This window comes from Pogoniulus pusillus, chromosome 2, assembly GCF_015220805.1.
Source record: "Pogoniulus pusillus isolate bPogPus1 chromosome 2, bPogPus1.pri, whole genome shotgun sequence".
In the NCBI taxonomy this organism is placed as follows: domain Eukaryota; kingdom Metazoa; phylum Chordata; class Aves; order Piciformes; family Lybiidae; genus Pogoniulus; species Pogoniulus pusillus.
In genome coordinates this window covers 44,072,196-44,093,550 of record NC_087265.1, presented here as the reverse complement: position 1 = coordinate 44,093,550, position 21,355 = coordinate 44,072,196, and the positions used below count along the sequence as shown (strand labels likewise).

The 21,355-nt window shown below is 43.6% G+C and overlaps 1 protein-coding gene across 1 annotated transcript in view; it reads right to left on the bottom strand.

Annotated features, from left to right (window-relative positions):
• The window catches only part of ABCB11 (ATP binding cassette subfamily B member 11), a 48,201-nt gene extending 27,568 nt beyond the window's left edge, over positions 1-20,633 (bottom strand). Inside the window, exons 1-9 of the mRNA XM_064163506.1 lie at positions 20,558-20,633; positions 18,259-18,280; positions 15,554-15,601; positions 15,410-15,458; positions 10,166-10,407; positions 7,317-7,404; positions 5,941-6,074; positions 2,569-2,740; positions 844-968 (exon numbers count right to left, since the gene is read on the bottom strand). Of these exons, the coding sequence (XP_064019576.1) occupies positions 844-968; positions 2,569-2,740; positions 5,941-6,074; positions 7,317-7,404; positions 10,166-10,407; positions 15,410-15,458; positions 15,554-15,601; positions 18,259-18,280; positions 20,558-20,633 (956 nt within the window). The remainder of the gene's footprint in view (positions 1-843; positions 969-2,568; positions 2,741-5,940; positions 6,075-7,316; positions 7,405-10,165; positions 10,408-15,409; positions 15,459-15,553; positions 15,602-18,258; positions 18,281-20,557) is intronic.
• Between the last annotated feature and the right edge of the window lie 722 nt (positions 20,634-21,355).

Here is a 21,355-nt window from a genome sequence, read left to right as displayed (position 1 = left end):
GGCTACTGACCTAACTACAGCATCTCTCACTCTATAATCAGCCCCAAGACCTCTAATCATATGCTTTACTGGGTAAAACTGCCCTCACACTGCCAGTGACCCGAGAGACCAGCACCGAAACCAGAAGTGCTCCCAGATCATAAAATCCTTCTATGTTCTAGTGTAATAACCAAGAAAAAACACATTCACTGCAGATAGTTTACCGTGGGGTTTAGGATATTGGCAGAGTGACAGGATTCCAGAATTTGGCAAATGCTTCAGAGCACATCCTGCGGCCGTGTTATGTTTTAAATGAATTTAAGATAAATGTTTAGCTTAACATCATCAAATCACACAGTCATGGGATGGTAGGGGTTGGAAGTGACCTCTGAAGATCATCTAGGTTAGTTCTCATGCTAGAGCAAGATCACTTAGATTAAAACACCCAGGAATAATGTCCAGGTGGGATTTGAATGCCTCCAGAAACAGACTTCAATCATGTTATGACTCACTGGAACTGGTTTTCTTACTTAGGTTGAAAAAACTCCAAGTTTTCAAGTGTGCTGCCAAAGTGACAAAGCAGATAATGTTTAGGGGGAAATTTGGCAGTGTGTTCCTGCAAGTGGGAAGGACTTGAAGATAACATTGCTGATGTTTTCTTTCACTGAATTATGAAACTGGTTTTGCACATGTAATGTTATTGGAAATCTAGATTTCTGCAACATACAAGGACATAATTCTCAAAGCTAATGTGTTCCTTGTTATAGAATTCAGGGACAAGATGCTATGACTCCGGAGTACATTACAGCATTACAAAGCCACAGGAAAAAGAAACGAGAGACATTACGATTTGACCAAACAAACCTTTCAACTTCTTTCTTCTCCCCACCAAAAGCAGCCACTGTTCTGATGGATGACAGCACTTCATCAGCCACAGCTCCAGCTTTTGCATAAGCCTTTAATTCTCGGCCTGTCAGTTTTGCCACAGCCTGCAAAAGCATAAGAAATGCTGTCACTTTGTGCTGTCTAGTTTGCATGAGGTCACCTCTGCTCCAAGCAGGCCTTTGTTAGGCATGCCACTCACTGAAAGGCTTCTGTCGTCTAGTACTAGGGCGTATACCTCTGTAGCATATGTTCTGCAGAACAGTTAGTCCCTTAGCCAACAGCTTTGCTGCAAGTAGCTAGAAAGAGCAGCTGTCAGTGCTTGCTTTCATTCTCTCCCTCTCTATCTGCTGCTAACTGGCTTAAACAGGCTGCAGGCTGAGGGTTAGTGCACGGTGGAGGAATTTGGGAGTTTAATCAACAAGAACAGTTACTCTGGCAGAGCCCAGCTTCCAGAATAAGAAGTAATGATACTGACTGGGGAGGATGGAAACAGATGTTGCCCACCACTGTACTTTATTAGTTAAGCTGACAGGAAACAGATCTCTTCATAGCAGCCCAGAGCACACTGGATGCCAGAAGCTTATTTAGGCTCCAAAAAAAATGCTCAAATTGATGGAAGAAAATGTAGCCATTATAATTCTACATAAAGATACCACGTTAGCTAAGGAATGACATATCATTAGAAATTCTAAAGTGTTCTTATTTGCTTTCTCTCTTCAAATACCCTGCCCCAATGAACCACTTTTGGAGGCAGGAAATCAGGCTAGACTGACTTTAGGTCTGTTTTCATTATGGTATAAACCAAAGAGTTGGGCTGCAAATACTGATAAGGCAACTTGAATTTAACACTGAGTATGTGAATGGAAAGAGATGTGGCAGAGAAATAAGGAGAAAATTGCAAGCAAAAAGGGGAATGTGCTCAAAAAAGAAGTTGCAAGTGAAGAAAAGAGGCATTTTGGAATTTCCTTCATTTCCTGCCAGGATTCCACTCTTCTACTTTACACTGAGTCAGCATACATGTCATCTACTTGCAGCCAGCACAAGGTGTTAAAGAAGAGCAGAAAAATTAGAAATTAGTCAACTACATTAGAGGTTTAATAGCAAAATGACAGCAAAGTGTCCCTGACTTTGTGAGGGACAAAGTGTCTCAAAGTGAGACAGCAAAGGGCTGAACTCAGCCAAAGAGCAGAGTATGAGAGAGTGTAGTGCAGGAGCTGCCCAGGCCTGTCAGATTTGGGAGAGAAGATGAGAGTGCAGAGAATGCTGCAGTTTCTCTCTTCATTGTCCTTTCTCTGCACAGTGACAGGGAGTTTATAGGGAGCAGATGGAGGAGCAAAATGGAAACAACTGGGAGAGGACACAGCAGCTGTCAGGAACAAGGACAAGTTAAGTAGCAGCCTTCAACTATTTTACAGGCCGGGTTTTAATCTCAGCAACCACAATATCAGTCTGTAAGATCCAATAAAAGGTATGCTGACACATGCAGAGTTTATTATTCTGGGAATCAGAATAAGCAAAACAGAAACAAAGCCTGCCTTCCCCCCCCCCCCCACCATCCCCTCCTCCACTGCACTGTGACCATGAGCAGCCTCTCTTGACTTTAAAGAAGTCTAATAACCTTCTCATCCACCAATTCTCCCAGATGAATGGTATGACCATTCCTGTCCATCATACCTCAACACAAACCTCTTACAATTCACTTACCAAGCCATAGACAGCTGCTCCAACTCCAAGCAGAGGGCTAACTGCAATAATAACCAAGGTCAGTTTCCAGCCACTGATAAATCCTAGTAGGAATCCACACACAAAGGTGGTTAAGCGCTGGATAAAGATTGCTACTTGGTCAGCAATAGCCTCATTAATTTTGTTAATATCACTGGGAAAAAAAAAAAGAAAGAAAAAAAACAAAAGGAAAAAACAAAACAATAAAATCCAACAGAAGATGGGTGAGCATATCTTTTGTTTGTGTTGCTGGCACTCTTCACATTTGGGTTAGCTGCTCTTGCAAATGGGCCCTTCTCATCCCAATTCATTCCACCCTCACCCCTTACAAAGACCCTGGGCTACAGAGAGAAAATCTGGTGTCCTTACAATCATACAAGGCATGAAGACTTCAATCACAGAATGCATGAATACTGCAAAGCTACTGGGCTTTTGCCCCAGAAAAGCTGTCCTGCCAGCAGACTCTGTCACTGACTGGTTTTTACTACTGTCCCTCAGCTGATTCAAAGGAGGAGTCAGAGATATCCCAGTTGGATGCAGTTGTATGATAGTGGAAAAAGAGTATAGCTGATATGGCATTTAACCCATCCAGCACTGAGAATGTACAGCACTGCTTTGCTGGCGGGGAAGAAAGTTGTGACTGTCTTCTAGCTCCATCTTCCACTATCTCCCCTTTTCTTTCTCTAAATCATAGAATCAAACAGGTTGGAAGAGACCTCCAAGATCATCCACTCCAACACAGCACCCAGCCCTAGACAATCAACTAGACCATGGCACTAAGTGCCTCATCCAGTCTTCTTGAACACCTCCAGGAACAGCAACTCCACCACCTCCCTGGGCAGCCCATTCCAACGGCAAATCACCCTCTCTATGAAGAACTTCCTCCTAACATCCAGCCTACACCTCCCTCAACGTAACTTGAGACTGTGTCCCCTTGTTCTGTTGCTGGTTGCCTGGCAGAAAAGACCAGCCCCCACCTGACTAAAGACTCTCTTCAGGTAGTTGTAGACAGCAATGAGAACAACCCCAGCTCCCTCAGCTGGGGAGGTAATAACGAGGTAGACATTTTTTTCTCTATACAAGATGGAGAGTAGGAAAACTTTGGAGGACTACTTTATCACTGGAGTCAGGGGGAAAACATGACAGCTCTATCACATGGGGGACAGTGATGCAGCAGTTAACACCATTCAGCCCCCAGGCAGCTGCAGATTTCATTTGTTCTTTATTTTGATTCATTACCAACACAGAGGGAAAAAAGTCTTAAAGCCACTCTTGATCATTGCTTCACACCTGAGATTAGAAGACCTGGGAGCTCTGGGAATAAAAAGAAGCAAGCAGTGTTGTGGTTTGAAGTGCAAAGTTGTTAGCTGATTGATATATTAAGTGAAATTACAGTCCTCTATTGAAAAAATTAAGTGTTGAATTGGAAAACGTTTTAATATTTCTTCTGGAGAGTGGTGGGAGTTTTTTAGTTGGTTGGTTAGTTTGGGGTTTGTTTGTTTGTTTTGCAGTCAGGAAGCTTTTTGTAGGCACAAGACAACACTGATCAAAAAAGAAAATCCAGAGAACTAAGAGTTATTTATTAAATAAATACATCCTCAGTTCTTATCTTTTGCCAGAGAAATTCTTCACAGCAACTTGCACTTAGTATTTATCCTTCATACAAAGAACACCACAGAAAGTTCTAGATACTGCTGAGCAGTAAATAAAGACAAATCGAATCCCCTTCAACTACAGAAAAATCCTGTGCAATAGTGACTCCTCTGCATGCACGACTGAGATGAGGGAGCCACCTAGAGCCAACATACTCACTGCGCAGCTGCCTTCAGCTCTAAACAGCTGTAAGCCCCTAAGAAAAGAGGCAAGCTTTAAACCTCACCTTTCTCAGGTTCAAAAGTTTAGCCAGGACAGGAAGGTTTCTCCATCTACCTTGGGTCCTTTTCTGAAGCTAGGTGCTTGTACCTTCCTTAGCAGAATATTAAGGCTCACTCTTCTCTTTTAAAGCCAAGAAAGGTAAAGTGTGCCTGTAATGTAATTTTCATTTCTTGGGAAGTAAGAAAATGTATGAAACCCACACCTCCAGCCTCAGATGAGTGTGCAGGCAAATTATAGGTCACTCTAAAAGGAGTGAAGACAGGATGTGCTAGTTTGAGCCTAGCTGGGATACTGAGGCGAGAGGAATTAGATTATAGGACGTGAGAAGGAAACAATGGTGATATCTGCTGCACTCATAGGCTTGCTGAGATGTATAGGAACAAGAACACAAACGCAGATAACAGAGTCTCTCTCTGGCTTTTGGGGCTGCATGAAATTCTCTCTCCCTAACTTGCTGCCTGACTAATCCTTTTGCTTTCTAACCCCCCTTGCTGACCCTCCGAACTCAGCTTGAACATAAGACAAAGTCTAGGATAAGGTAGAGGGGTGGAAGAGAGGTTGAAGGGTGGTTGGGAGCCCCTCCTGGTTTCTAAGAGGGCTGTTGAGTTTCTGTATTACCTTTTAACGTGTATATTTCTGTCTATAGCTGTATATGTTGCAAATACCTGCTTGTATATTGTGCTAAGCTGTAAATATAAAGATTCATTCAATTTCCAGATGGTCTGAGTTTAGTCTGGGTGATTTTATTAAGTGTGGGGGGATGGGTAGCACCCAAACCATCACACAGGAGGAGAAGGGAAGGACAGGATAAACTGGCAAAAAAGTCCCCCCCTCCCCCTCATACACATCATACACATTTACTGACAGACAAGTCATTCTGAAGACAGAGGAGGGGATCATTCTGGTCTCTGCTCCCAGGAACATAACTGTGTTTTCACAGTATCACAGTATCACAGTATCACCAAGGTTGGAAGACACCTCACAGATCATCAAGTCCAACCCTTTACCACAGAGATCAAGGCTAGACCATGGCACCAAGTGCCACGTCCAATCTTGCCTTGAACTGCCCCAGGGACGGCGACTCCACCACCTCCCCGGGCAGCCCATTCCAGTGTCCAATGACTCTCTCAGGGAAGAACTTTCTCCTCACCTCGAGCCTAAATTTCCCCTGGCGCAGCCTGAGGCTGTGTCCTCTCGTTCTGGTGCTGGCCACCTGAGAGAAGAGAGCAACCTCCCCCTGGCCACAACCACCCTTCAGGTAGTTGTAGACAGCAATAAGGTCACCCCTGAGCCTCCTCTTCTCCAGGCTAAACAATCCCAGCTCCCTCAGCCTCTCCCTGTAGGGCTGTGCTCAAGGCCTCTCACCAGCCTCGTCGCTGAGAAGGTGCTTGTCAAACGCCTAGCTGTTGGCACTGGGTTGTGTTTGGGAAGAGATACAAAATGTTCTCTGTAGCATATGTATTTTTCTAGATTACTCACTCAGAAATCCGGGTGTTCAGCTCTCCTACGGATGTACAGTCAAACCAGCCTATATCCATGCGCATTACTTGTCTGAAATAAGCTTTCCTGATTTTCTGTATCTGACGAGCTGCAGCCGTAACCCATAAGCAGATCTGGAAGAGCACAATGGGGCTGATAAATTTCAGTAGGTCTTTCTAATCTCAACAAATGGGAAAGTGCAATTTGGCTATTGATAAAATTGCTATTCAGGTACAACACATTCCAGCTACACAGATACAATAGTTGCTTTATACTTCTGATGTTTAAATAATTCAACAATTTTGTAAAGCCTCTGGATCAAGCATTTGTCTCAGTTCTGGCAGGCTGAGAGGAGATGGAAGTCAAATTGCTCTTTTCTGTTGCATGAATGTCATATGAACAAAAATTTTGACGCTTACAGCTGTAAGTAATATAGGGATGGCAGCCATCCTACCTGAGCCAAAGGCTGGGATAGTATTCAGGAAGGAGAATTACAGGTGATTTTTGCAATTATAAAAAGCTTCAAAAGCAGTGAGCCCTTTAGCAGATTATCCAGAAACTGTTCTGTGGGAATGCAACGTGAGAAGAATAATAACAACTGAATGCTGGCCTTGATCCCCACAGCTGCTGGCTACCTTATCTGAGGAAGGATAGATAAGTGGACATCTGGTTAATGAGAGAAACAAGGTGTGGTGTATGTAAAAGTCTGGGTTGTTCTTGCCTAATTATGCTAATGTGTAGGTGTGTGCTCTATGCTCAAGATTGTATAGTGAGAGCCAAAATGATCAATAAAGGTCTCTGGTACAATTCACATTGAATCCTGTGGAGTCCATGTAACATTGCTCTGATCACAGTCATCTGTGTGAACTTTGATCATGTTCTCCAGCAGCAGCAAACAGGTAGCTGCAACACTGTCCAAGCAATTGTCATAATGATTGAACCATTACTGTAGAACATGTATGGTGTGATTCTTCTTCAATACTAGTTTTGTACTGGTATTACTCTCCTAACATCTCTGTAGCAGAAACACAAGCCTCAACACAGCTGAGATGCCTCCTGGGAATATGAGTGGATTTCAGCTGTTATTTTGAGAGGGCAAGTGGTTCCCACAGAAACTACACTTAGGCAACAGTTATTTCTTGTGGTGTGAAGGAAGCAGCATCCATCCATCTCACTGGATAAAACATTGTACAAAGACACACATACACAAATCCAAGGATCTTTCAGATTGCCAGAGTTAACAGCCAATAGGACAAGAAATGAAAGCATCTGCTCTGCTCAAATGGGCTAAGATGATAAAAGGAATGTAATTATTGTAAACTTCATTATTTAGTGATTTTAAACTTTGGGATCAAAATAGGAAACAAAATACTGACTTGGAGGTATCCTAACACAAGTACGGCACAACCAATTGCTGCATAATAAGCTGCAAACCTGGTCATTTCTTCTTCTATGTCCAGCAGCCTAGGGGAAAAAATAGCAATACTGTTTTCAGATTCTCACAGATTTATAATCTGGCATTCATACAATCATAGAATCAGTCAGGGTTGGAAGGACCACAAGGATCATCTAGTTCCAACCCCCCTGCAATGGGCAGGGACACCCTACCCTAGAGTAGGCTGGCAACAGCCTCATCCAGCCTGGACTTAAACACCTCCAGGGATGGGGCCTCAACCACCTCCCTGGGCAACCCATTCCAGCCTCTCACCACTCTCATGCTCAACAACTTCCTCCACACCTCCAGGCTGACCTAACCCTAACCCCACCTCCAGCTTTGCTCTATTCCCCCTAGTCCTATCACTCCCTGATAGCCTAAAAAGTCCCTCCCCAGCTTTTTTGTAGGCCCCCTTCAGATACTGGAAGGCCACAAGAAGGTCATCTCAGAGCCTCCTCTTCTCCAGACTGAACAGCCCCAACTCTTTCAGTCTGTCCTCATAGCAGAGGTGCTGCAGCCCTCTGAGCATCCTCGTGGCCCTTCTCTGGACACACTCCAGCATGTCCACATGCTTCTTGTCATGGGAGCTCCAGAACTGGATGCAGTACTCCAGGTGAGGTCTCACCAGAACAGAGTACAGGAGGAGAATCACCTCCCTCAACCTGCTGGCCACACTTCTCCTGATGCAGCCCAGGCTCTGGTTGGCCCTCTGGGCTGCAAGTGCACACTGCTGCCTAATGTTGACCTCCTCACCCAGCAGCACCTCTCCTCAGGGCTGCTCTCCAGCCAGTCCCTGCCCAGCCTGGATTTGTGCTTGGGATTGCCTCAACCCAGATGCAGGACTTTGCACTTTCACATCATGAGGTTGGCTTGTGCCCAACTCTCCAGCCTGTCCAGGTCCTTCTGGATGGCATCCCTGCCATCCAGCATGTCTGCTGCACCACACAGCTTGGTGTCAGCAGCAAACTTGCTGAGGGTGCACTCAATGCTTCTGTCCATGTCACTGACAAAGATGTTGAACAACACTGGTCCCAGGACTGATCCCTGAGGGACTTCACTTGTCCCTGGCCTCCACTTAGACATGGACCCATTGACAGCCACACTTTGGGTGCAGCCATCAAGCCTGTTTTTTATCCATCTTGTGGTCCACCCATTAAACCCATGTGTGGAGTTTTGGAGACCAGGATGTGGTGTGGGACAGTGTCAAAGGCCAAGTGCAAGGGTTGCAGCAATCACAAGCACAAATATAAGCTGAACAGAGAATGAACAGAGACCAGCCCAGAGGAGAAGGACTTGGATGTGTTGGTTGACAAGCTCGAAAAGACCAAGAAATCTGCACTTGCAGCCCGGAAAGCCAGCTGTAATCTGGGACACATCAAAAGAAGCTTGTCCAGTAGGTCAAGGGAGGTGATCCTTCCCCTCTGCTCTGGCAAGACCCTACCTGGAGTATTATGTTCAGCTTTGGTGTCCCAACTGAAGAAGGACATAGACCTGTTGGAGAGAGTCCAAGGAGGGCCACAAAGACGATCAGAGGGCTGAAGCACCTCTCCTATGAAGGCTGAGAGAGTTGAGGTTGTTCAGCCTCGAGAAGAGAAGGCTCCTGGGAGCAATTGTTCAGTACTTAATGGGACCTACAGGATAGCTGGACATCCTACTAAAGCATGTAGTGATAGGACAAGGGGTGATAGCTTCAGACTGGAAAAGACTTGATTTGATTGCGTTGATTTGATGCGTTCCTCTGTGATCTGTGCTAGATTGTGTGGTTCTGCTCTGGCAGGGAGGTTAGACTAGATAATCTCCTTGGGTCCCTTCCAACCCCTTACACCCTGTGACCCTGTGATTTGAATTAAATAAAAAGAAGAGGAGCAACCTGGTCTAGTGGAAGCTGTCCCTGCCCATTATAGTGGAAGTGGAACTAGATAATCTTTAAGATCACTTCCAACTCAAGTATTCTATTCTTCTGTGATTCTCTGACTGTATCCTGCCCAATGTGTAGTTGCTGCTTCAGAGAAACAAAGGTCTGTAGCAAAACTTGTATTCTATCTGCCAGCACCATCTTGGAAGGCTGACTCAGACAGCATGGAGCAAATAATTTGGCCCCAGTCACCTACATCTAAGAATGTGAAGCCCTTAGTTTCAGAGACCTCTGGACAAGTAAAATTTAATTCTAATTAAATGCCACTTGGGGATTAGAAAACTTTTGAAATGATGCACTGAAAAATGAGCCTCGGGAAAGGTTACAGGTTCAAATTTGGCTTTGACAGATATCTGTATCTGAATGAATCATCTCTACTCCATTTATTATATTTAATGGAAAGAAACAGGCACTCTTACAGGGCAGTTATCTGACCTCCCTTAGATATCTCACATAAGCTAAGATGAATTGCATCCTGGAAGCGCTCATTTCTCGTCGATGACTAAAGCTTAGCTAACCTGCTCAGAAGTTAGCAAGCACTTAGGACCTAAGTCCTAACCAGAATGACCAGAAGTCATTACTATCTATGGTGACATCAGATAAAACAGATGAATGAACTCAGATGTGTAATAGATATGTGTTACCAGAACAAGCAGGATCAAATAATATCCTTGCTGACATCTGAGGCTGAAAGACCAAGACCCAAGCTGACCTTCTCTCCATTCACATTGTATCTCTATCTCAGAAAGGTCTGTTTAAGGAAAACGTGCCCCTTTTCTGCCTCACAGACAGAAAATGTGAGCTTCCCTAGCAATACATTCTCTGACAAGCCATAACAAAGGGGGGAAAAACCCATAAATAGGTGTACTACTTACCCACATCTTATTGTGGCATTCTTCTCATCCTGATGAATAGTACCATTAATCCACACTATGGTGTTATTTACACATATCTTGCCTGGGTCTTTAAGCTCTTGCATTTCAATGTCGTATGCAATAAATGTGTCAGCCATTGCACCAAACACAAGCAGCACACCTGGCTGGGCTGCTCCATGAATAATAGCACAGATACTACCAAAAATCATCATTAAAATTTCCATAGATGAAGAAAACCGAAACTGAAGAGAAAGAAGAAAAAAACACAAGCTTGGCTGAGCGGCAGTCTTCATGTTGCTTGTATACTGATAAATCATTAATCAAGTGCATCAGACAGGGCATCATTCTCTCTAAATTTCAGAATTATCTTCAATACAGGGCAAAGACAAAACCCCTTCCCCAGCCTAACCTAATTGCACCTTTGATTAAATCATGATGAGCTCACTTTTAATTGACAGCAGACTATGACCATGTGAATGAATGTATAATCATAGAACATTAATAGCTCAATATCATTCCACATTATCATCATCCCAGAAACTAGATAATAGATTAAGAATAGTAATTATAATTCATATATAGTCTGCTTTGCAAATTTCCAGTGGAGATGAAGACAGAGGAAAAAAAAAACCATAGGGCATTATGCAGAACCTCTGAATAGAGTCAGCCAATTTCTCCAAGGTCTGTGATGCTGTGGCAGAAAAACAACTAAATGAAGTAAATATTCATAGTTAATACTCTGAACTGTGTTGGCTGAGCCAGGAAGTTTACCATTGGCTCTTAATCTAAGTTCTATTACCTTACATTTGTCATGGGCCAAGAACATGCACACATGCAGTTGGTGACTCAGCTAAGATACATTGAGTTAAGTTGCCTTTGTCCTGATTGTAAGGTTGAAGTCATGTATATCCATATATCCACATAGAATCATAGAATCAACCAGGTTAGAAGAGACCTCCAAGATCATCCACTCCAACCTAGCACCCAGCCCTAGCCAGTCAACTAGACCATGGCACCAAGTGCCTCATGCAATCTTTTCTTCAACACCTCCAGGGATGGCGACTCCACCACCTCCCTGGGCAGCCCATTCCAATGCCAATCACTCTCTCTGGCAAGAATTTCTTCCTAAAATCCAGCCCATGCCTCCCCCGCCACAACTTGAGACTGTGCCCCCTTGTTCTGTTGCTGGTTGCCTGGCAGAAGAGACCAACTCCCACCTGGCTACAGCCTCCCTGCAGGGAGCTGCAGACAGCAATGAGCTCTGCCCTGAGCCTCCTCTTCTCCATGCTAACCACCCCCAGCCTTTCCTCACAGTGCTGTGCTCCAGGCCTCTCACCAGCTTTGTTGCCCTTCTCTGGACACGGTCCAGTATCTGAAAATCTCTCTTGATTTGAGGAGCTCTCATGCAAACATGTTATGTTTGCCACCTGCACTTTAGGAGTTAAACTTCAGTGCAATACAGGCTACAGAATTCAGTTCCCTCTCTTTGACCAGCATAGCCCTTGTGTGGACAGATTGTTCTCTCCAGTCAACTCAGAGTTGAGATACTTAGCTAGAGTTCATGTCACACAGATGTAACTGCATTAGCTCAGTACTGCAGTCAAGACCATATTTAATTTGGACACATTAGAGGCAATCTGCCTAGACAATATGTAAAAGAGAAGCAATAAAACCTGTTAGGTTCATGCACCTGGGTCAGGCATGTCTCTATGACATTAAAATTAACATTTAAATGCACCCTATCAGATCCCAAAACCCGTCAAAAGCAAGACCTAAGAGTTCTGTATACTCCTTAGTTTCCATAGTTACCTGTGCTAGTTTGAGCCTAGCTGGGGTATTTTAGTGCGAGGAATTAGATTATAGGCTGTGAAAAGAGAACAATGGTGATGTCTACTGCACTTATAGGCTTGCTGGGATGGATAAAAACAAGAACACAGAAATTGTAACAGAGTCTCTCTCTGGTTTTGGCTGCCTCCCTTCTCTCTCTCTAACCTGCTGTCTGGGCAACTAATCCTTCTGCTTTCTAACCCCTCTGGCTGACTCTACAAACTCACCTTGAACATAAGGAAAAGTCTGGGATAAGGTAAAGGGGTGGAAGGGAGGTGGAAGAGTGGTTGGGAGCCTCTCCTGGTTTCTGGGAGGGCTGTTGTGTTTCTGTATCACTTCTAACTCGTATGTTTCTGTCTATAGCTGTATATATTGTAAATATCTGCTTGTATATTGTGACAAGCTGTGAATATAAAGCTTCATTCTTTAATTTCCAGCCACTGAGTCTAGTCTGGGTGATTTTCTTAAGTGTGGGGGGGCAAGTAACCCAAACCATCACAGCATTTGGTTCTGAAGACTTTACTGTTTGATTAGACACACCACATTTGAGTCGTGTGTCTCTTAAAGCTGTAAATACAATATTACTTCTGTCTCTTATGTAATACATCTGCATTGTCACTTTTTTTCTGTTTTCTTCAGCTCTTTATTTTTACTGTTCTATAATTTTCTGAATAACTTATTACTTTTGTAATTAGTCATCAACCACTGTAGTGGCCACACAGAGATATGATAAAAACCTAGTGATTGACATTAAATATTGGTCAAAATCCTTCTGTTTGTGTTCATCAGTCCATGAACACTGAATGGCAATGTGTCACTAAAATGCCTTTGATCTGGATGATGAGCCAGCAGTGTGCCCGGGTAGCCAAGAGAGCCAATGGCATCCTGGCCTGTGTCAGGAACAGTGTGGCCAGTAGGACAAGGGAGGTTATTCTTCCCCTGTACTCAACACTGGTGATGCCACACCTTGAGTCCTGTGTCCAGTTCTGGGCCCCTCAATTCAAGAGAGATGTTGAGGTGCTGGAATGTGTCCAGAGAAGGGTGATGAAGCTGGTGAGGGCCCTGGACTACAAACCCTATGAGGAGAGGCTGAGGGAGCTGTGGTTGTTTAGCCTGGAGAAGAGGAGGCTCAGGGGTGACCTCATTGCTGTCTACAGCTACCTGGAAAAGAGTCTGTAGCCAGGTGGGGTTGGTCTCTTCTCCCAGACAACCAGCAATAGAACAAGGGAACACAGTCTCAAGTTGTGGGGGGGGAAGTACAGGCTGGATGTTAGGAGGAATTTCTTGACAGAGAGAGTGATTGGCATTGGAATGGGCTGCCCACAGAGGTGGTGGAGTTGCTGTTCCTGGAGGTGTTGAAGAAAAGCCTGGATGAGGCACTTAGTGCCATGGTCTAGGTGACTGGATAGGGCTGGGTGCTAGGTTGGACTGGATGATCTTAGAGGTCTCTTCCAACCTGCTTGATTCTATGATTCTATGATTTTCTTAAGTGGGAGTGTGGGGGATGGAGAGACAGGTAATACCCAAACCATCACATCTTTATTTTGTTACCCAACGTGGGGCTAATTAAATTTGATTGGTTGCTAACTAAGTCTGGAAATAAAGACTGAAGTTATTTTACATTTTATTTTCCATTTTGTACCCAACAGGGGCGTGGTTCTTGTACAATTTTTTTGACAGCCAAAATTGGTTCATTGATTTTTGATATGATATGGAAAAAGCTTAAAGGGATGTTTTTGGACTTTGCAGACTACTGTCTTCTAATACCCACGGAAGAATTACATGGGAGCTAAATTACCTGCCAAACATCACACTGCAAAATTCTGGCACAAATAAGAATGCACCAAGGTCACTTAGATGTCTTTACTCCTTTCCCCACATCTACCTGCAGGTTCAATACGATGTGTTTAACAGTCAGTTGTGACACAAATATCGATAATCGATATCAAGATGACAAAATCATGGAACCATGGGAAGGGACCACAAGGATCATCTAGTTCCAACACCCCTGCCATGGGCAGGGACACCCTACCCTACAGCAGGCTGCATACAGCCTCATCCAGCCTGGCCTTAAACACCTCCAGCAATGGGGCTTCAACCACCTCCCTGGGCAACCCATTTCAGGCTCTCACCACTCTCATGCTGAACAACTTCCTCCACACGTCCAACCTGAATCTCCCCACCTCCAGCTATGCTCCATTCCCCCTAGTCCTGTCTCTCCCTGAGAGCCTCAAAAGTCCCTCCCCAGCTTTTTTGTAGTCCCCCTTTAGATACTGGAAGGCTGTCATGGAGGGTAGCAGAAGCCCTTAGCAGGCCTCTCTGTTGTGAAAGTTACAGTGTCTCACATTAATGCCAAGAGCATCGTAAAACCAAAACAATCCTTCAGCCCCATGAGAAAGTCTCTCCCTAGTCGAGATAAAAGGTAAACATTGGCCACTGTTTTGGCTAGGGGGAGCGGCAGTTCTCATGCCCGCTCGACACCTGGTATGGGCCGAGCTTGGGGTGGTCTTAGAAGTTGTTTTGGTAAGAATTCTCCAATTGTATAGATTGATTGTAATTTTGTGCCAATCTGTAAGAATAACGTAAAATAGCTTGGACTGGAGGGTTACACCTCTTTTGAACATCATAAAAATGGTGTGCCTTCCTGGATCGGGGCGCTTGCTGGCTTGAGCTTGCTGGTACCTGCTCCTACCTGCTTGCTCGCTAGCCTGCCTGCCTGCCTCGCTCCTGCCGCGGTGACCTCACGTTCCTGATCGGCCCTGCCCGACGAGGGGCTCGCAGAGGCCTGAAACCTGCTTGGGCCTGATCCTGACGAACAAAGGGACACCGCCCAAAACTTCGAACTTTGCTGAACTGAACTACGGAACAGTGAGTAAATTGGAGAAAGAACTCTTTACCTAAAGACTGAATAACTTTAAAGACTCAAAAGAACTCTAAAGAAATCACAGACTCTCCTTTATCTGCTATTCTCTGAACTGTTATTCTACAGCTTCAATCCTAAAAGAACTCACGTGGGGAATTTAGTTCGGGAGGGGATCTCTGTGTTTGAGCAATAAATCACTTGAAAATCCACAAGTGAGTCTCCACGGATTTTCCCCACAACCTCCCAAACTACCTTCCGTGACAAAGGCCACAAGAAGGTCACCTGGGAGCCTCCTCTTCTCCGGACTGAAGAGCCCCAACTCTCAGTCTGTCCTCACAGGAGAGGTGCTACAGCCCTCTGATCATCCCTGTGGCCCTGACAAAAGGTTCTATTTAACTCCCATTGGCTTTAATGGCATCATTTCATGCCAAATGGTTTAATCCTTGAAAGCTTGGCTTAGCAACATCTATTTCCTCCAAAAAGCCATACAAGTTACCGTCACTTATTCTGCAGCACAATACAGGTAAAATATTTATCTCCATTGCTTTCATTACCAGTTGAAAGAAGCCAATGCGAAGACTGTTTTCTTTCTTTTCTGATGACCTTCAAGAACAGAAAACACAGAATTATAAACTTGTATTGTTTTACACATTTTGTTCTATGTGCAAAGACAGTACACAGAATTGAACTTCACTTACTTTTTACTTTTCTTCTCTGTGAAAATGTCTTCAGATGCATAGAAATTCCTATAAAAAATGATAAGATTTTACATTATTTCATTTATCCTCTTGGTCACATTTTCTTTAGAATCATAGAATGAGAGACAGTGCAGTAGAGAAAGACCAGGTATGGAAAAGGTCAACTATACTGGGTGACAGAAAATGTGAAGGAAATAGACCTGGTCCTCCTTGATACAGATAGTACCTTGAGATGCAAGTAAGTGTGCCTTGCTTCTGAGGTGGGTGAAATCATAGAATCATAGAATGGTTTAGGTTGGAAGGGACCTCAAGGATCATCCAGTTCTAACCCTCTGCCATAGGCAGGGACACATTCCACTAGAACAGATTGCTCAAGGCCTCATCCAACCTGGCCTTGAACACCTCCTCCAGGGAGAGGCATCCACAAACCTCTCTGGGCAACCTGTTCCAGGGTGTCACTGCCTTCACTGTAAAGAACCCTTTCCTAACACCTCATTTGAATTTCCCCTCTTCCAGTTTAAACCCATTACCTCATGTCCTGTCATTACAAGACCTTGTCAATAGTCCCTCCCCAGCCTTCTTCTAGGCCCCTTCAGATACTGGAAGGCTACTGCAATGTCTCCTTGAAGTCTTTTCTTCTCCAGCCTGAAAAGCCCCAGCTCTTGTAGCCTGTCCTCATAGCAGAGCTGCTCCAGCACTCTGATCATCTTCATGGTGCTTCTCTGGACTCACTCTAACAGTTCCATGTCCTTCTTGTGTTGAGACTTTTTTGCCCAGACCTTTAAGGGACAAATGATTTCTTTCAGGTTTGGAACCAGTGATTTATAGAATAGAAGAGCTCATTTACATTTTAAACAGAGACCAGAAGAGGAATTAGTTTAAAGTTATCTGAAGATTTGTTCATGGTCTCATAAACAGCTCCTTAAAACACTGTTACTATGATGTGGATAGTGGGCTCTTCGAGGTTGGAGAAAAACCTAGCATCCAAATTCTTGGCTAGTCTTCTCTTTTTGACAGAGAAAGGTCCTATTTCCATTCCCTCTTATGTTGTCTCTGTGTTCATAGTGACAGTAGAAATGAGAATTCCTCCAAACCTTCTCCTGAACGAGGCTAAACCACCAAAACCCCAGTGCTCACTTTCTGCCCTGCCATTGTCTCCCAGTAGGCCCAAGCAGGCCTGACTGTGCATTTTAGAATTCACTGTGGCCTTGGAGGCCACAGGCAGGTTACTTCCCCATTAGTTACCCAGAAAATAATAGAATAGAATAGAATAGAATAGAATAGAATAGAATAGAATAGAATAGAATAGAATAGAATAGAATCAACCAGGTTGGAAGAGACCTCCAAGATCATCCAGTCCAACCTAGCACCCAGCCCTAGCCAATCAACTAGACCATGGCACTAAGTGCCTCATCCAGGCTTTTCTTGAACACCTCCAGGGATGGTGACTCCAGCACCAACTTGAAAGTCTGACAGGACTTGGGTTTCAAGATCTGTGTGAGGACATATGAGGTCCATGATAGGTCTTGAATACTGGGTTGGTGCTCTCTGAGATGGGCAACGTGACAAAACCAGAAAATTAAGAGAAGTTTTTTGATTTCTAATTCTAGCAGTAGTTCCCAGACTGTACACTGCCAGAAATAGCTAGAAAAAATTACAGCACCCAATGGGATGTCCATTCTGCTACTGAATTTTAGATCAAGGAAGAGGGAGGCTCTCAATTCCGTTCAACTGCATCCAGTTCTAGCGCCCCCATTACAAGAGGGATGTGGAGATGCTGGAGCATGTCCAGAGAAGGGCCATGAGGATGCTCAGAGGACTGCAGCACCTCTGCTATGAGGACAGACTGAAAGAGTTGGGGCTGTTCAGTCTGCAGAAGAGAAGGCTCCCAGATGCCCTTCTTGTGGCCTTCCAGTATCTGAAGGGGGCCTGGGGAGGGACTTTTGAAGGATATCAGGGAGTGACAGGACTAGGGGGAATAGAGCAAAGCTGGAGGTGGGGAGACTCAGACTGGCCATGAAGAGGAAGTTGTTCAGCATGAGAGTGGTGAGAGGCTGGAATGGGTTGCCCAGAGAAGTGCTTGAGGCCCCATGGCTGGATGTGTTTAAGGCCAGGCTGGATGAGGCTGTGTGCAGCCTGCTGTAGGGTAGGGTGTCCCTGCCCGTGGCAGGGGGATTGGAACTAGATGATCCTTGTGGTCCCCACCAATCCTGACTGATTCTATGATTTATGATTCTGAATCTCAGATCATATCTGAAGGTCACTGTCTCTGAATTATTTCAGATTTGAACCATCTAGAATTGTACATTTGTACCTTAATATCTCATCTCCAATGAAGGGAGTTAATTCCTTTTATTTTAAACTCTCACAGTTAAGCTTTAAGAGAAACAAATCAAGATTAATTAAAATCACTGAAATATTCATACTGCAAACTAAAAGCCCCAATGAAAGACAAATTTGAATGTCAAAAGCATTTTCAGAAGGCAGACCATATTTTGCTTCCATTGTTCTATTTTTTCAAAGGTTGTCTAGGACTGTTTTGGTCTGCCCGTGTCATTTGTATCAATTAAGGCACTTCAGCTCCTAGAGCACAGCTTTTCATTAAATATCATACATTCTATTAATGTGTCAGTTCCATCCAATGTAGTTAAATGCTTTTGATATTCCTAGAAACACTGATAGCTCCATTTGTATGTGTGACTTACTCTGACTTCTTGAGGCTGTTACCTGTTGGAGAAGATAAATCCACAATCTAGTTAATAATTGTTGTTAAAGTACATAATCTTTTGTACACATGTGAAACGTATCCCCTAGACTCCCCATGGGACCTGATCATTCCTGAGTTATGAGTATCTTATTCCCACAGATACATCTGGTCAGCAAAACAAACTGATGTGGGTCCAAAAATGTCATTGTTACATTTATGCCTTCTTTCTCTTGAAGAAGTAGTAGGATTCCAGTCCCCCAGATAACAAACTGTTTGCTAGTATTTAACTAGTTCTTAGTCATCACAGAATACTATGCTGTCAGTCCTTTGAAAGGAGGAGCTGTAGTTCTTCACTCCTGCCTTCCAACAACTTAAAAGACTGCAAATCCTGTGAAAGAGGTGCAGCTGTGCCCATGAGGGGTAAGATGAACCTGTCACGTTGATATCTGTTCTTGGGATATTCTCTAAGGAACCATAGCTTAGAGAAATGAAATTATCCTACAAGATGTAAGTATGCTGTAGGGCAACTCCTTAATCCCCATAATAGGCCTGGATTTAGCTCCCTTTCAAGAGATACTGTTTAAGTGGTCACACCTAAAGCACAGTTTGTGCTGGCAGGGATTCTAAATAGATGTCATCATAAAGGCTGATGTAGAAAATATTTGCTCTGTATCACTTGAGATGACAATGAAGGTTTTATGTATACAGCAGTTTAGAGAATCTAAGGTCATATGCACCTTGTTTGTTTACAATGCACTTGGCAGCTCAGCATCAGGTTCAGAACCATGGTGTGCTTTTCAAGCAGTGCCTTTCTTTCTTCACAGCTATTGGCACAACACTGAGCATGCACAGAGCAAGCACAGAGGAAATTTGCATCACTGTTCACAGAGAGGGCAAAGAGGTTACTCTAAGCACAGATTTTGCCTCCATTGTTTTCCCACCCAAGAGAAGAAGGGCTTTTCCATTTTCTCCAGAGGCTTGCCCTTCTGAGATAACAATGTTAGATTGAAGCATTTTGAGTTTGGGACAGAGGGAACAGCTCATTACATCTGCTTTTTAAGGTTAATAAGATAACTTCATTTGGCTTTAGCTAACTATAACTCTTTTGGTTTTATTCAGCTGTGTATGTTACTCAGGGATGATGAACATTCCTTTCAATAAAGACATATATTGTATCCCAAGAATATCAGACATTTCCCAGGAAGGCTCTAACTTGTGAAATTAGTATTACAAAGAATCTTTTGGTGTAAGAAAAGAGTTAGTTGTGAAGGAAAAAGAAATGTTAAATTGCAGGCTTTTGAAGTTCGGCAGCTGTTAACAGCATCAGTGCTTTGAAACCGTTCCTAGAAGATTCTCCAGGGTTTCTTGGGAAAGTTAAGATTTAGAGCAAGCTTCCTCTGCAGGCTCATAATGCAAAATGTATTGCAAACAGCAAAGGAATTGGCTACTGGGAGGAAAATGGGTGGAGTGAAAGAATCTGGTGGAATAGCTGTTTTGACTCATATCAATTTAGATAGCAAAATAAGTGCTCTCCAAAGGTGAAGAAAGCCTAAGCTATGAACCTGAAGGCAGAAACGAATAGCATGATAAAGCCACTCAAGAGAGTGAGGAACTGTGAATCAGCTCTTGCAGGCCAGCTGTTTTTAAGCAGTTAAGTAACATCATTAAATAATGATGTTACTGATGCTTAATTTGAAAGAAAGAAGCAGATGAGTAACAGTTCACATTGCTACAATTTAAACCGTAGGGAAGATTAATTTAGTTATTAACCCTAAAGAAAAGCTACAGTAATCTTCGGATGCTCAAAATAGGAAATAAAGCCTTTTAAAAAGAAATTTTGCCATTCAAAAAAGAAAAAAAGAAAAAAAAGAGGCCAGCATCAAGGAAAAGATGAAGAACATTGCCAAGAATCTGAGTGTTTACAAGTACTGTGAGAACACAATAAATGCTAAGCCTGAGGAAATCTGGTACTTGATAGAACAGATTAAAAATTGTACTCAAAAGACTTCCAGATAATGTTGGCTCTTAACTACTCCTACAGCTGGAGTGTTGAAGGGTTGTTTCAGAGAGGGCTAATGCTTACTAATTTGTACAAAAGATGGTTCATGAAACAAACCTTGCTGGAGATGAAGTCAGTTGGCAGAATGCCTGTGAGGTTTAAAGTGATCCTGTTTCTATATTCATTCCCCAGACTATCTGCTTAGTATTCTGTAAGCTATTCTCCCCACTTAGGCCACCCACCACCTATTTTACATGCTTTATAAAGTAATGAGCTGACTGAAGAGTAAACTTCTTACACTTTCCATCCAAGTCGAAAGCATAGTTATCCTCTCCATGTCGCTTGATGCTACGCAGAACAACAGGGTCCGACATGATGGTTAGTTACCTAAATCAGAAGAGCTGAAGGATGGGGAGAAAGAGTATCATCATACATTTGTCTGTGAACATACCATATAAGTATATTGCATTTAACTCCTGCTTACCTTAGTGTGCCCTCATTATCTCAGGGCAATGCCACTAATTACTGCACAAGTTATCATTGATAACTCAGACACAGTGAAACTACAGAGTAGAATAACAGAATCATTAAAATCAACCAGGTTGGAAGCAATGTCCAAGATCACCCAGTCCAACCTATCACCCAGCCCTATCCAAAAAACTCCTCAGAGCAGCATTCCCAATTTAACTCTAAGCACAAGGCCTTTGAAAGGCTTCAATGCATCTCAACTTGAGTGAGGGTGCCTCCAGAGGGCTTGGTAGCCCCATGTGAACATCCCTGCCCTCATTAATGGATCTATTAAAATAAAATACTACTAAGTGTGGGGGTTGGGTGGGTAACACCCAAACCATCACACCAACCAAACATACCAACCAACCAACCAACCAAAAACCCCCAAACAATGACAACAACAAACCCGCACAACCACCTCCCCAAACAAACAAAATCAAGTCAACCAAACAAAAAAACCCAAACAACAACAACAACCCCACACAATCACCTCCCAAAAAAATCCAAACCCAAGCCAACCAAACAAAAAAAACCCAAACAACAACAAACCCACACAACCACCTCCCCAAAAAATCCCAAACAAGTC